Raw genomic sequence first — 16,293 nt, forward strand, 5'->3', positions numbered from 1 at the left:
AAAGGCAACCCAGCTTGAAAAGCCACTGAAAGGGACAGAATAATAAAAGCAAGGAGAACGCATAGCCAAGCCTTTCTGAAGTGCCTCGTGTCTCCGAGGTCCGCGAGCACTACAAAGGGAAAGGTGGGGCTTGTCCAAGAACTACAACTCCCAGAAGGCATCGGGCGGAGCACCGGGGTTTCCTGTCAAAGCTTATTTCCGGTGTTTCGGATGCTGACGTTCTTTTCCGGTACTGGTTCCTCCCCTCCCCCAAAGCTTTCTTTGGGGTGCACGGTGAGTCCCGAGCAGGAGGGGGGTGTCTCATGTCCGCGCCTCACTTAGCGGCTGAGGGTCAGCTGGGGGAGGGGCAGGAGAGAGGGCGCGCCGCGGAACGGCGTTCAATCTTGCGGAGAGGCGGGAAGGGGGCAGAGCAGACTGAGCCCATGAGGGAACCACAAAAGGATGTCGGGGCGAGGAGAATGGGATCCCGGGGGAAGGATGAAGGGTGGGATGCAGGGTGTGTGGGAGGACCCCGCGAGCGCGCGGTGGGCTCTCAGTGGAGCTGGGCGATGGAGGAGAGGGCCACGTTCTGGAAGGCAGCAGCCGTGGGGGACTCCTGTGTCAGGGCAAGCTGGGGGGTGCTGCAGGGCTGAGATCGGCCGAAATCGGGCACCCCAAGAAAAGCCCTCTTGTAGCCACATGGTGTCATCTCAGAAGACCCTATCAGCTGGGGAGCACCTCGGTCCCCCGGCAGAAAGAGGGTGGTGAGTATGCTGGTGCTGAGGCCGATGATCCGAGGGCTTGCAGGGCCGCGATGGCAGGAGAGGCGCGAACAGGTCCGTCCCAGCGGCTCCGAGGCTGCTCTCTGGAAGGGGCTGCTGCTTCCGGAACATCAAAGAGCTTCCCTAGGCTTTTCACGAAGGACTGTCGGGAAGCTGTTGGTGATTTTCCGTGCTTGCATGGACTGCTCACTTTGCTTCTTTCCCACAGATGAGGCTGCTGGCATTGGTAGTGTTGGCTCTACTTGCTGTCACACAAGCAGAGGAAGGAGCCAGGCTTTTGGCCTCCAAATCACTGCTGAACAGATATGCGGTGGAGGGCAGAGACCTGACCTTACAGTACAACATCTACAACGTGGGCTCCAGGTAAGGAGGCCCTGGAGCCGCAGGGTAGGCCCCTTCCGGGCTTCTTGGGTTTCCCAGCTGGGACAGCACCAGCAGCGATTTCCCGTTGGGAGACCTCCAGCAACAGATATGAGCGAATGAATACACAGCTGGACCTAATGTAGGAGGAGGAGGAGGACATTCTTACCCAGGCTATAAGAAACCATCTCCCACTTTTTTTTGAATTGGGAGAGTTTTAGAGTGGGGGGAGAAGCAGGAATTGTGAAACGAAGAGGAAAATGAGAAGGCATAAAATGTGTGATTCCGCATGATCTCACTCACTCATGGATAATAAAGACCATTATAAACTTATGAACAAAAATAGATACAGAGGCAGAGCTGCCTCGAACAGACTGTCAAACTACAGTGGGAAAGCCGGGGAGGGTTGGGGGGGGGGGGGGTAAGAGATCAACCGAAGGACTTGTATGCATGCATATAAGCATAACCAATGGGACATAAGACACTGGGGGTAGGGGAGGCGGGGGATTGTTAAGGGCGGGGGGGAAAAAAGGGAGGACATATGTAATACTCTTGTAATACGTTAAGCAATAAAACAATTTAAAAAAAAAGAAACAATCGAAATAAAACATCCTAAAGTAAAAAAACAAAACAAAACAAAAAATGTGTGATTCCGTCTTACCTCAGGGTTTAAAGTTTCAGCTTCCTTTGTTTCATTAGTCTGTACACACTTTTGTTGCCTTTTTAAATTTTGTTCCCTCTAATTTGACCTTCCATATGCATCTTGCTCCTCTCCCCCTCCATCCTCCCAACAACACACACAGAGAAACTGAGACAAGAATGGGTTTGGGCCCATTTCTTCCTACTAGATACTTGATATTTTGGTGCCTCTGAGACATAGAATCCAGTCCTTGACCTGGATTCTTCGGTGCAACAAACCCAAGTTACTGCCTATGTGAGTCATATGTGTCTTTTGTAGTTTTGCATTTTCAGGACAAGCAGGCGGATTTGATTGCTGATGGCTTTCATTTTCATATCCATGACTTGCAAACCTTTTCTGTTGCCTCTGTTTTCTAGTGCTGCATTAGATGTGGAATTATCTGATGATTCCTTCCCTCCAGAAGACTTTGGCATTGTCTCCGGAATGCTCAACGTCAAATGGGACCGGATTGCCCCGTATCCTCTTGACACTGGGTGATGAAGGCTGGCGGTGGGGGTGGGGGACGTTGCCACCAAAGAAAGCGGGGTCCCTTCGAACAGTCCAGGGGTGCATGGCCATTTTCTGTCATCTCTCTGGATGAGATGGGGCAGGAGATACTGGTGGCAGCTTTGTTCGTGTGCTTTGGATGCCCCTGAGGTTCTGACGTTTAGGTTATAAGCCCTAAGACATACTCTGTTGGGAAGACGTGGACACTTACTAGTAGATGTTGGTGGCCCAGCAAAGGAGGGTGCCTTTAAAAGAAATTCAATTGGATGCTAACGTGAGGGACCTGAGGGACCTTTCAAAGATTCTTCTTAGTCAATGGGTCTCTTATTCTGATCTACCAGTTGTTTCCTGAGTGTTTTGAATTAGATTTTTTTTCCCATGTGAGTTAAAGTATGTTTAGATTTTCTGATGAGAGTTAGTGTTCTCTTTGTGGTTTTTGTTTGTCTTTATTTTGCATTTTCAAGAACTTCCTTCAGTTATAGTCAATGAAGGATTTTCTGTGAGCTTAAGTGACTAATTTTTCATCCATAACATATATTGCTTTGAAAGTTTACTTCAAAAACCTCGATACTGAATACATCATGGATTTAAAACTTGGCTAAAAAGGCATCATATTGCCCTACCTGGTTTGGCTTAGTGGATAGAGCGTCGGCCTGCAGACCGAAGGGTCCCAGTCGATTCCAGTCAAGGGCACGTACCTCCGTTGCAGGCTTGGCCCGGGGCCGGGGCAGGAGGCAACCAATCGATGTGTTTCTCTCACATCGATATTTCTCTCTGTCTTTCCCTCTGTCTTTCCCTCTCTCTTCCATTCTTTCTAAAAATCAATGGAAAAAATGTCCTTGGGTGAGGATTTAAAAAAAAAGGTATCATATTATAATATACTTTAGGCTTACAAAAAAGCATATGTTTATTATTCTTGCAGAGGATTGCAAGTATGCAATCACCACATGTATTGGCAACTTCTTTTGTAAATGGTGCATTTATTCCACAAGTTGAAAGGTTGTTACAACTTTAGCTTCACCTTTTTCCCTTCCTTAACTCTTGGACCAGTGCTAGCAACGTCTCCCATACTGTTGTCCTGCGCCCTCTCAAGGCCGGTTATTTCAACTTCACCTCAGCAACTATTACTTACCTGGCCCAGGAGGATGGGCCCGTTGTGGTGAGTTGCCCAAACCCTTAGCTGGATGGGGCTCAGATCTGCCTTTGAAAACTCCTGCAGAAAATTGTCAAGGTCGCCACTAAATTCTGAGAAAGATAAGAAAGACCAGAAACGTGGGATATTGTCCTTAGGAAATATGTTTCAAATTATAAAGTTCCAGAATAAAACAATTGAAATGGATGGGAGGGGAGTACTGTAGCATTCCCTTCCTCTTCATTCCTTCTGCTTGGCTTTTTATCTGGAATGTGTCAAATATCGCCCCGTTCATTGCTGTCCTTGCCCTTCCAATTCATCTATGCTCCTGTCAGATCATTCCCCATCTTCACTGTTTCCATGTCTTTCCCTTGCTTTGGATGCTTCTGCTTATTGCATCAAGGTCAAGCTTTTCTGCCTGTCATTGCATACCCTCCAGTAGTCCAGCTGTTCTCTGCCTCTCCTGCTTTCTCTCCACCCGACCCACAAAGACCCTCCATCCCAGTTAGGCCAGGCTCCTCCCGGTGCTGTTCTTCCCACTTTGCCTTGCCTCTCTGTTTGAAGTACTCTCTCTCCTCCACTTCATTATCCGACGCCTTCTCGAGACCCAGCTCTGAGCTGCAAGGCCTTGTTTCTGTCGTCTGCTTTCACAATTCCCATTGCTCTTTCCTGCTTCTTTCAGTAATCATTCATCGAGGCAACTAAACGTCTGTCGCTCTTATGCTGCAGGCACTTGAACATTTAATTATTTACTGTCTTCAGTAGTTCTCTTTCTTTATGTGTAGGTCTTCCCCCCCACCTCACTCCCAATTTAATACACACCCCTTGAAGCCAGGGACTTTGTCTTAGATTTCTCTCTGTTTCCCATATTTAATAGAAACAGTAGTCAATAATCTTTGACTGATTGATGTAAAGGTCAACAGTCATTTATTGAGCCCTTGCAATTGGTATTGAGGAATACCAAGAAGATTAAGACGCTGTCCCAGCCCTCAAGAACCTTAGGTCATGAATTCATAAAGGCCTCTGACAGGACCATACGATGGGCTGTTGGCTACTTAGCAAGTACACATTAGGGAGAGGTCTTAGAATAGAGTCAACCATAGAACTAAACAAAATCCAAAATTCTCGTTAAATGCACATTCTGAATTTTCTTTTTTTATAGACCATGTGGAGCCATATTTTTGTAATCCCTGTTACATTGCCACATCTTGTGTCATTTCTACTTTCAGAATCCGCTTTAGAAATAGTGCTGGGATGTAAAGTACAGCACAGGGAATACAGTCCGTAATATTGTAATAACTAGCTGTGGTGCCAGGTGGGCACTGAAATACCAGGGGGACCACTTTGTAAAGTAGATGATTGTCTAACCACTATGCTGTACACCTGAAATTAATATAAAATAATATTGAATGTAAACTGTAAGTGAAAAAATATTTAAAATGCCTGGCAGGGTGGCTCAGTTGTTTGAGCTTCCTGTGCACCAAAAGGTTGCCGGTTCGATTCCTGGAAAGGGCACATACCTGGGTGGTGATTTTGATCCCCTCTCAGGGAGCATGCAGAAGCCAACTGATGGATGTTTCTCACAGTGATGTTTCTCTGTCTCTCTCTTCCTTCCTCCCTCTCTCTACATGTCCTCGGGTGAGGATTAAAAACAACAATAACAACAACAAAAAGACATAATAAGATACTACCTCACACACACTATGATGGCTATAATAAAAAATGAAGACAGTAACATGTTGGCAAAGATGTGAAAAAATAAAATGCGAAAACACAACTGGCGAGAACATAAAATGCTACTGCCACGTTGGGAAAACAGTTTGGCAGCTCCTCAAAAAAATAAAAAGAAAGAAAGAACCAACTTTTAGGAATCTGGTTCTACATGGTGTCTAATGGGTTAAAAGACAAAAAACCAAAGGCTCAGCTGCCACTTTAGAACCGAGTTGTTTGCACTGTGCTCCAAAGTCCTGGCCTGCTCTCCAAGACAAAGGAATGTGGGCCAGACTCAGCCCCCTCTAGTTCTGTACATTTGGGCAGGGTTTTGTACTGTCCAGAGTCTTTCTCATTTCATTGGAGCCTCACGGCACTCAGGTACAGAGGAGTATTTCCACCGGAGGAATAAGGAAATGAGTGGCAAGTGCAAGTCATTCCATCACACACTTGGCCCTGCAGAGGGGCCAGTGGTGGTGAGCCACTCTTTCCCGAGTCTGAGTCTAAGGTAGAAGGACTTGGTTTGAATTTCAGCTGCATCCCTGGCCTACTTGTTTAGTAAATGCTCATCATGTGTTTCTCAGGTCTCCTGGCTCCTAATTTACTCCCCTTTACAACACAGTAAGAATCACCCAACTCTCTCTAGTTCAAAAGCTCTTCTTCCTCTTGAAGCTCTAAGAATCTAACACTTAGGCTCTGACTGTGTAGCTCAGTTGGTTAGAGCATCGTCCCGATACACCAAGGTTGTGGGTTCGATCCCCTGTCAGGGCACATACAAGAATCAACCAATGACTGCATAAATGAATGGAACAACAAACCGACGTTTCTCTCTCTCAAGTCAATTAAAAAAAAAAGAGTGTTGCATGAAAGGAGAGAAGGTTAGCACTCCCCTTGACAAGGATGGATTGGCTCTCGGGCCTAACAACACGCCTACGGTTAAGGCATTGCCACCTACTTCGTGGCATCTAACCACTGTTTTTATAAGCCAGTCAGAGAAAGATAAATACCACATGATCTCACTCATTTGTGGATTATAGAGAACCACATAGACTGATGAACAGGGACAGATCCAAAGACAGAGAAACAGCGATCAGACTATCAATCCCCAGTAGGGGAGGGAGGGGGTAAGGGGAAGAGATCAACCAAAGAACTTGTATGCACGAATATAAGCCAAACCAATGGACATGGACAACAGGGGGATGAGAGTATGAGTGCGGGGGGCGGGGGGGGGGGAGGATGGGGGTTAATGGGGGGGATGAGGACACATTTGTAATACCTTAACTAATAGAGAATTTTAAAAAAATGAATAATGCTTAGAACTAGGTTGGTTGGGACTGCCCTTTCTCAGGTGAGACAGTATGGGGCTTGCCTTATGTCTTGCTTTTATTTTCAGGTTGGCTTCACCAGTGCACCTGGACAGGGCGGAATCCTGGCTCAGCGGGAGTTTGATAGGAGATTCTCACCTCACTTTGTAAGCGGCACAGTGTTGTCTGGGATGAGCCCACCTTGGGTCCTTAGAAGATTTGTTTAATTGGTTGGTTTTTGCCGTATCTGTTTTTTTGGTGTCTGACACAGCCATCAAATATCCTGATTTAACTATGATTAGAGATTTTTAGTAATGAGATCACAATGATCAGAACCAAAAAACTGCCCTTTTTCTTTCCTCATCCTTGAGTAGAACCCCATCTTGGAGTCTTGAGGTTATTTTGAGATTTAAAAAGAATATCTGCTTAGATTCAAAGAGTTGTAGAGCATTGGGAAGGTGAAGCGGGAACTTAGCTGTGGTCTAGTCTAAGAGAGAATTTTTTGAAGATTTGCCTAAAGTTCTGAATGAGGAAATTCATGTACTCATCCATTCATTCAGTGAATAATTATGAAGCTCCTAATTACGTGCTCGGTTCAGTGCTTTGCTTTGGGAAACAACGGTGACCAAGACATAGCCTTTTTCATAAAGATCTTAGGGGCTCCTAGGGACTCAGAACAAGTCACTGAGGGGAGATGCTCTGGTGGAGATCGTATACAAGGTGCGGGAGGAGCATGCAGCAGGAACATCCAGCCTGGTCTGAGTCAGGGCGGGTTTCTGGAGGAGGAGGTTAGCAAGGATGGGCCTCGTAGGGAGAGGGAGCAACTCAGTGTGAGAAAGAGCGAGGTGCCATCCAGGTATGGCGAGTAGTCTAGGAGGCTGGAGGGCAGATGAGGCGGAGGGATGGGGGAGGGGCTGGAGACAGTGGGGTTAGATCACAGGAGGCTTGACTGTCCGGGCAATACTTGGCCGTCTCCCTCCTCACAGATTGTTTGGAAGAGAAAAGCTTTTCTTCTCGTCTGGGTGGGGTCAGGTGAGGCTTTGGCTTCACAGCGAGAAAGATGGATTGGTCTTCAGAGAGCCATTCTCCCTCAGGAGTGGTCAGAGGAGGTTCTGCTTAAAATGTGGGCGGGGCTGCTCCCTTTCTCCTTGGCCCCCTCCTTCCTGGTCCTCTCCTGTGCCCTCCTCCCTCGTCTAAGCAAGGCCTTGTCTTCCACAGCTGGACTGGGCAGCCTTCGGGGTCATGACTCTCCCCTCCATCGGGGTCCCCCTGCTGCTGTGGTACTCCAGCAAGAGGAAGTACGACACTCCCAAGACCAAGAAGAACTGAGGGGCTTGCACAGCCCTCCCATCCCAAGAAACGCAGGTGCTTTCCAGACTCCAGAGGGATCTCAGATGCAGTCTCCTCCCTTAGCCCTCGGCCGCCTTCTCCTGGACCCTGCCCTGCTCTCATCCCGAGGGAAGGACTGGGCCGAGGACTACGAGAGCCTCGCTTCCCTCTTGAAGCCATACAGACAAGAATGCCCCGAGCCTAGAGGTGCCCTGGGGTGTTTTGCTGGCCGTATGAGCTCTCCAGTGCAGGAGGGGGCATTTGGAGACTGCATGACACCACCCCCATCTGCTCTCCCCTCTCAGAAGGGGATAGAAGATAAAGTGAAAGCTGTGGGACTCTCGGAGGCTACCCAGCTCCTGTTCCGGGTTAGGGAAGTGCTTACCAAATGGGTTTTCTAATAAAAACAAATGCCACACTGACTTGCCCGTTTTCTCATCAGCTGAGTGAGTGCAGGTTGTTGGAGCTCAAACCTGAGAGCCTAGGCTCCTGGGCAGGTGAGCCGAGTCCTGCCTCATTGCTGTGGGGGTTGCGGGTCCTGTTCCCATGGAGATACTGTTTATCTGCTTTTGAGCACCTTGCTTCAACCCTTATTTCCCTCTGCTCTCACCAGTCACCACATATTCCCCAGAACCTGTCTTGACTGTTCGCTCCTCTTAACTCAAGGAGAGGTGGGGAAGCCGTTCTGGTCTCATACTGACTTCTTTTTGTAATCCTCACCCGAGGATATTTTTCCCCATTGATTTCTAGAGAGAAGGGGGGAGGGGGAGTGGAGAAACATCCATGTGAGAGAGACACATCAGTTGGTTGTCTCCTGCACAAGCCCTGACCAGGAATCGAGCTCAAGATCCTTTGGTCCCCAGGCTGACACTCTAACCACGGAGAAAACTGGCCAGGGTTTACTTACTGACTTCTTGAAAAGCTACCTCTTACACCTGGTTCTAGTCCTCCCTCTGTTTGAGAACTAGCTTTTCTTGAGCTTGAATTGTGCCTCTGCTCTGAGCTCTGGCCCAGCGGCAGCACCTGGATGCCCTGAGCTGTCCCTAAGCACGGCCTGTGGAAAGGCGGTGGCTTTCGCTGCAGCAGCAGCGGTGGGGAGAAGCCACTCCGAGCTGACTCTGTCCAACCCAGGAATGCCGTGGTCCGAGAACAGCCTCCCAGGCAGGGGAGCAGCCCAACAAACACCCGCTTTGTTCCTGCCACCGAGTTTCCCAGTTTAGACTCTGTTGGGGATGGGGGGGGGGGGCGTGCTGCCCAACCGGTTTAACCTTTCCTCTGCCCAGCAGCGGAGCCTCTGGGCCCCAGGAAGGATGAAAAGGACATGGAGGCAACGCGAGGCTCCAAACGGAGTGGCCCTCCACCAGCTCACATCCCTGCTCCAGGGGCTGTGGCTCGGACACCCCGGGACCGGCCAGGTGAGAGCGCAGGAGGGGACAGCACGACGCTGCCGCCATTGGTCCTGGTGGAGACCTGGGCTTGCTCGGGAGAACGGGGGGAACACAATGGTCAGGAGCTGGGGGTGAGGAGGAAAAGGGAGCTGGTCTAGGAAGCATTCGTCTTTGGAGGAGGAAGCACACTTCCACCTGCGCGGTCTCCCCGGGAACAGAGCGAGCTCACCTGCAGGAGGCGGTGTTGTGCTCTGGAGGCCAGGATGAGCTTCGTGACCCGAAGGTCCTAGAGAACTCTCCTCCTGTCTCCACTCAGAGGTGCTCCTTTCCCGAAACGGGCCATCTTTACCTCTCCCGGTGGAGCTCAGCACTCTGTCCTGGGCCTTGTAAGAATGGAGGAGACTCGGGCGGGGGAGGGGGCGCGGACAGCTAACAAGAGAAGCATTGTGAAGGCGTTCGTGTCCCAGGCACCTTGAAAAGGGGCCAACACCAGATACTTCCTCTCTGAAGGGATCCACTTCCACTGGTGTCGGATGGGATGCGAGCCCACCCGTGAGCAGTGGGCTTGGAGAATGGAAGAGCCTCTAAAACAGGGGTTCTCAACCTGTGGGCCACGACCCCTTTGGGGGTCGAACGACCCTTTCACAGGGGTCGCCTAAGACCATTGGGAAACACATATATAACTACATATTGTTTTTGTGATTGATCACTATGCTTTAATTATGTTCAATTTGAACAATGAAATTGGGGGTCACCACAACATGAGGAACTGTATTAAAGGGTTGCAGCATTAGGAAGGTTGAGAACCACTGATCTAGAGGCAGACTTAGCTGGAATAGTTGGCTTTATGCTTGAACCCTGTTCACTTCTGAGGTAATTGACTGGGAGGAGGAGTGGTCGATAGCGTCCTTTGCTCTAATGGAAACCACCCTAGGAAGGTGGGAACCCTGATCTCCAGATTGTGTGCAGGTCTGCACGGCGGAGGGAAAGTAAGCCTGGGTCCCCCATCCTTCCTGGAGGTTGGGCACCAAAACAGGGGCTCCTCCCTAAAAGGCAATACAGAGAGTAACCCAGCTGCCAACGTGTTCCAGATCCCACCCTGGGAGCCAGCTGACTATTCCTCCCACGTCGTCCAAACTTTCAGCTCACCCACACACCCAGCCCTGGTACCAGGAGGAACCAGGTGCCTGGGTGTCCACCCGCACACACTAGGCTTGGGGACTCCTCCTGAAGGAAGTCAAAGGGAAACGGGTGTACGAATTTCCAAGAAACGGGGAAATGAATGCAGTGGCTCTAAGTGGTGGAAGCAGGACTGACCACAGACGGGCAGCATGCTGGGCATCCGCCCTCCGCATCCACCACTTGCTGGCTGGCTGACCTCGGGTAAAACACGCCCCTCCCGGAGCCTGTGTCCTCGTCTGAACAAACGCGAGATTGTTCAGTTAGAGGATTCCCGAGGCCCCCACGCCAGTAAGATGAGGCAGGTGTCTCCCCTGTGTTCTTGTGACGGGAGAAGCTACCCCTGTCACCCATCATGGGGTTTGGGGCCCAGTCAGGTAGGAAACGATGCAGTTTCCACATCTGGCAGCAACTGCCCTCTTCCTTTCACCCAGAACGAGGATTTTAGAGCACGCATGGGCCGTGCACCACCTGATTCAACCCTCTTCTTTAATGGGTCAGGAAAGGCACAGGCCGGGTCAAGTGGCTTATCCCACACAGTGGCAGCTGGCGAATTTATTGAATAACTTGAATAACTAGCATTGGTGTGCCTGTATTTGCCCATTTCTCATTTAACACCTCCATTTTACAGATAAGGAAATCAGGCTAATACATCACTTCTCCAGGCCCCATAACTAGTGAGTTCGCAGAGCCAGCTAAGGTCTTGCAGCCCCAGCAGGGCTGTCAGGAGGAGGATCCAGTTACCTCAGGAAGTCCAGTGTCTGCCCATGCTGCCCTCTGCCCCATGGAAGACGTGAGGGTGAGCCAGGCCCCCCCCAGCTGTTACCAGGGAAGAGGGCAGGGGAGCCGGTCAGATATCCTGGCCTGGTATCCACAACAATGTGGATGCTGAGCTGCCCGGTCACCATGTTCCTGTGGGCTGGAGGGAGGGCCCTCCTCAGATGTAGCTGACCCTGTGAAGGCTCCTCCCTTCATCACAGAAAGTACAATCTTTCCTCCTCTACCCCCTGCGGTAACCTGCCTCTTAAAGGGACCAACAAGCAGTTTTGAAGCCAAATCGGAGAGAGGACAAAGGGCCTCCCTGACCCCAACAGGACCTGGCTGTGAAGTCAGTTTCCAGCTGTGAGCCTTTCCCGGCTGTTCTCTTTCTCTCCTTGGCTTCACCCTGTCCCCAGGGGAGGGAGGGCGAAGGCTCCTTGGATGTCAGGTTCCCACGTACTCTCCCCTCAGGATGACCCCAGCTTGGTTTCCTCTACCTGTTTCCACACGAGCCTGAAACCCGGGGGCCGCCCTTTGTCCAGGGAATGCTGAGGATGGGGCCCCAGGAGCCCTCAGGACCAGCACACAAGGGGTTAAAGGCCTGCACACAGGGTGTTTGAAGTAGGGCGGGGAAGGGAAGTGCTGGAGTAATAGAAGAGGCGGCTGGTCTGGGCTGGAGCGAGTCCCCCCTGTCTTCTCCTGTGCAAACCTCTGGGTCATGAGCCCTCCCTCTAAAAGGACCATGCGAGGGGCACTTCCATTGAGGCGCTGGACTGGATTCTTAGCGGGCCGACCTGAAGCGGGACTTTTTCTTATTTGAAGTCACCAACTGAGGGCAGGAACAAGTCCCCATCCTTGGGATATCTCCCGACTCTGGTGAGTTTCCCTCTCGTCCCTTTCTCGGGGTCCCTTCCCTGTACATGGGCAACTCCCCCAGAAGCAGAGCTGGGAGGAGAGAACAGTGTGTGGCTTCTCTACCAGCCCCCCTGCATTCGGCTCTCATTGTTAATTAGGGGGCTGTGTGTGTGTGTGTGTGTGTGTGTGTGTGTGTACAAAGAGGGAATCACAATTATGGCCAAGACTAACACTCAAATACGTGTATGACAAGTGATGCTAAACCCTTATACATATTCTTAATCTCCACAATCCTATGGATTTTAAAACTCTGATATCTGAATTCATTCAGGGTCCCCTTCCTAGTGCCTAACATTGTTCCTTTACCCCTGGGGGTTGTGAAATTTAAAAGGCCACCAACTCATACCTGGAGCCAGGGACGTCCTGATTCTAGATTATCTATCAGATTAGGGGTTCCCTACTTTGCCCCCTACTTTTAGCTGTCTCCTGGGATCTGATGGGTTAATTCCCTGGGACACAGTGGCCAAAGTCTTCTCAGGTGTGTCCCTCTGAACCTCAGACCCTCTCTTGCCCCACCCATTTGGCACAGTACCCATAACATACGCCAAGAAACTGGCAGGAGGAGATGGGAGAGGACTGGTTGGTCTCCCTCTCTTCTGTAGCCCCCACATGTCATGGGCTCCCCTGGGTCCATGCAGGGGATTTTGCTAACCTAAGTTTGGTTTGCAAACCAATTAAAAAAAAAAAAAAAAGGTGACACCTGGAAGTCCAAAGCAGCAAATTCCTGACTGATTTGTGAGCCTGGTTTATCAAAGACGTGGGTGTTATTTAGGGTGGTTGCTTAAGATGCCTGATTGCTGACTTAGTCAAAGGAGCTGTGGGTAGGTCAGGGGGCTGGGGCTGCGGACTCTCTAGCTTTGAACTTAGGAATTCAGTAGTAACAATAAAATCAATAGCTCTGCGCTGCGGGCCCTGAAGCAGGTGTGTACCTTGCAGAAGTCAACCTGGGAGCTGATGTGGGCGTTAGCCTGTACTTAGCCCTGTCCCACTACGAGATGGTACACATGTCCCACCATTGTCTGGGTCCACAGACCCTTCTGGGTTCTCTTCTCCATGCCTGACACCTGAATGAATGAATCCGCTCTCTCTATACCAGCGGTTCTCAACCTTCCTCATGCCTCGACCCTTTAATACAGTTCCTCATGTTGTGGTGACCCCCAACCATAAAATTATTTTCGTTGCTACTTCATAACTGTAATTTTGCTACTGTTATGAATCGTCATGTAAATATCTGATATGCAGGATGTATTTTCATTGTTACAAATTGAGCATAATTAAAGCATAGTGATTAATCACAAAAACAATATGTAATTATATATGTGTTTTCCGATGGTCTTGGGCGACCCCTGTGAAAGGGTCGTTCGACCCCCAAAGGGGTCGCGACCCACAGGTTGAGAACCGCTGCTCTATACCCTTTGCCTTTCCTTTCATGTTTGGCAGTGGACAGGAAAGTAAGAGAAGGAAAGTGAGTTCAGGACACCAGTCTGCAACACATGTCAAACTCTCATGTGTTTCACACTGAGAAACAGAGTAATGATGTGACGGAATCAGGATGGGGAGGGGAGCGATCAGAAGCTCGGGTACTATGACCTGCCATAGGACGGGGTGTCCGGGGTGCAGGGTGGGAAGGAACTATGGCGACTGGGGCCTCCTTTATCTGAAGTGAAGAGAGGCCCTGATTCAGCCCTCTTTGCAGACGCTGTTGGATTAATGGTTTACTTTCTACAGGAAAAGAAGCAGGTAGGTTAAATTTTGAACCATCAAAGGGTTTTCAATGACCCTGTCCCCCCAGGGCTGGGGGACCTGGAGGAGAGCCAGCAGGCCTCTGCCTCCCTCCCTCCCTTTATTATCCGGATCTGGGTCTGCCACATTATGGCCGGGCTTCAGGCAATTTAGGACCTAAATCCAGACCCAGGAAGCCCCCCAGGCCTCCCTGGCTTCAGAAGGGCAGGGTAGTGGCCAGCAGCAGTTACTATCCCCAGTGTTTGCTGGCAGCAAACATAGGCAGAGCCCTGCCTGGCCCCGTGGCCTCATTCAGATTTCTAAGATAACAGACGGAGTAGAAAGGACAAATTCAACTTCTTTGGAGCCCCCATCTCATGTCTTTAGCAGTTTCTTCTTTTCTTTGGCTGGGGTGGGGGTGGGGTGGGAACAATATTGCCAGATTTCTTTCAAAGCTAGAAAGAAAAGAACCCGGGCCCCATAGTGCGATGAATTTGCTCTGAAAAATGATGATGTAGGCCCTCATTCGTTAACTTTCTTCCCCTGTAGGCTCCAGAGGCAAGTTAGGACAGGGATGTGTTGGGGTCTCCCATGTCCCTCTTCTCCCCAGCTCGTGGCAGAATGGAGTGCAGTGAGCCTGGGTGTCTTTCTTTGATCTCTTTTTCCTCCTTCCTAGGATTTTTGAGACCCCGTTGCTCTAAATCAGGAGTCTGCACAACTTTTCCTGTAAAGACCCAGATGATAGATACTTTAGCCTTTGTGGGCCACATGGTCTCTGTTGCAACTACCAATTTTGCTGTCGTTATGCAAAGACAGCCACGGACCATATATAAATGAATGAGCATGGCCGTGTTCCCAAAAAAAACGTTACGAACACCAAAATTTGAATTTCATATAATTTTAATGTGTCACAAAGATAGCAGGACAGATTTGGCCCACAGGCTACAGTTTGCCAGCCCCTGCTTTAAAGTATCAGGGGTCACTCTGTCCCTCCCTTCTCTTTGAAGAGGACGGGTTCATCAGGGTCCATCAGGGGCTCCGAGGACAGAAAGGCTCTCTCTTGTTGCTCTGGTTGTGTGCACTCTACTCCATCAGAAGTTATTTATGAGAATTAGTCCCCATCACAATCGTGACTAGTTGGCCCATGGGTTATTTATTTTCTTTTTTAAAAAATATGCTTTTTGTTGATTTTAGAGAGAGAGGAAGGGAAAGGGAGAGAAAGAGAAACATCCTTGATCAGCTGCCTCCTGCATGTTCCCCACCAGGGATCCAGCCTGCAACCTGGGCATGTGCCCAGACCAGGAATTGTACTGGCGACCTCTCGGTGCCTGAGACAATGCTCAGCACACTGAGCCACCAGACTGGCCAGGGCTATTCTCTCTCTTTTTAAAGGGATGATGGTGGGTAGCCATTATATAATGCCTATTCTGCTTCTGTGTTGGGCCTTCCTCTCTCCATCTCTCCATTTCTCTGTGCCCTACATTCTCTCTCTGCCTTTAGATATTAAAACCAACAACAATAATAGTAGCATTTATTAAATACCTAAATATGGCCCAAGCACAATGTTAGTCACATTACATACATTATCAATCAAGTCCGTCAACGTTCTTACAACTTAGGTATTATCATTCCCATTTTACAGAGATTCTGAAGCTCAAGAACATTGCCCAGCCAGTGTGGCTCAATAGTTGAGCATCAACCCATGCACCAAGAGGTCACAGGTTCCATTCCTGGTCAGGATACATGCCCTGGGTTGCGGGCTAGGTCCTCAGCAGGGGGCATGCAGGAAGCAGCCAATTGATGTTGATGTTTCCCTCTTATCGATGTTTCTATCTCCCTCTCCCTCCCTCTCTCTCTAAAATCAATTACAAACAACAACATTAAGCAAGTTCCCAAGGTCATGTGGCTTTTGAAGGCATCAGAACCAGTGAATCTGCTGGACTTCAACTCCTCTATAACAATGTAATTAAATGATGGTCTCAGAGTTTGGAATAACACATGTCTCTCTCTATTAAAACATTATACGCTCCCATCTCACCACCCAGAGCCACTGATGACTAGTGTAATCGGTGGAGGTTGCCCACTCAGAGGAGGAGACACTGGTGGTCTGTGCTGGTGGGAAAACCATCTAATCCAGGAGCAGGAAGACAAGTAAAAGGACTTCTTAGAGCCCTGGTTGCTTTCCTCCCCTGTCCCCATCTCCGGCTTCTGATCCCAGACCTATTTCAGCATCTCCGATCCCTCTGCTCAGCAGAAGCAATAATGTGACATGATGTGATCACATCCGGGAGCTAAATAAAGCCATTGTGTGAGGCCCAGCCCTGGCTGTTCCCTTGCATCATTTCCTAAGCGTGGGAGGCTAGGGGGCCTGGGAGAGAGCCGATAGAAGAGGAGGGAAACCAGCACAGCCATGGGCACCCCAGCTTGAGTTTCAGAAAATGGAGGAGAAATATCTCTGGGAGGGGGTTGAGGACAGAATAAAATGACTGGCATTAGAGCACGCACGGGTGGAATTTAGGAAACAGGAAAGACTCTGAGAAATGGAGTG

The 16,293-nt window shown here is 49.6% G+C and overlaps 1 protein-coding gene and 1 non-coding gene across 3 annotated transcripts; both read left to right on the forward strand.

Annotated features, from left to right (window-relative positions):
• The first annotated feature begins 170 nt into the window (after positions 1-170).
• On the forward strand, positions 171-8,204 carry SSR2 (signal sequence receptor subunit 2). Of its 2 annotated transcripts, XM_006097816.3 has the most exons (6): positions 171-273; positions 970-1,124; positions 2,178-2,276; positions 3,358-3,466; positions 6,543-6,620; positions 7,672-8,204. In XM_006097816.3, the coding sequence occupies exons 1-6, from the start codon at positions 211-213 to the stop codon at positions 7,780-7,782; spliced, it is 615 nt and encodes a 204-aa protein (XP_006097878.1). In that variant the 5' UTR covers positions 171-210; the 3' UTR covers positions 7,783-8,204. The 2 variants fall into 2 exon arrangements, with proteins under 2 accessions (XP_006097878.1, XP_023617414.1); XM_023761646.1 differs by lacking the exon at positions 6,543-6,620.
• On the forward strand, positions 6,006-6,130 carry LOC111827739. Its single transcript, XR_002831455.1, has one exon. It is a non-coding gene; the product is annotated as a U6atac minor spliceosomal RNA (small nuclear RNA).
• Positions 8,205-16,293: the final 8,089 nt, after the last annotated feature.

The sequence above is a fragment of the Myotis lucifugus genome, unplaced genomic scaffold, assembly GCF_000147115.1.
Source record: "Myotis lucifugus unplaced genomic scaffold, Myoluc2.0 scaffold_211, whole genome shotgun sequence".
Lineage (NCBI taxonomy): Eukaryota > Metazoa > Chordata > Mammalia > Chiroptera > Vespertilionidae > Myotis > Myotis lucifugus.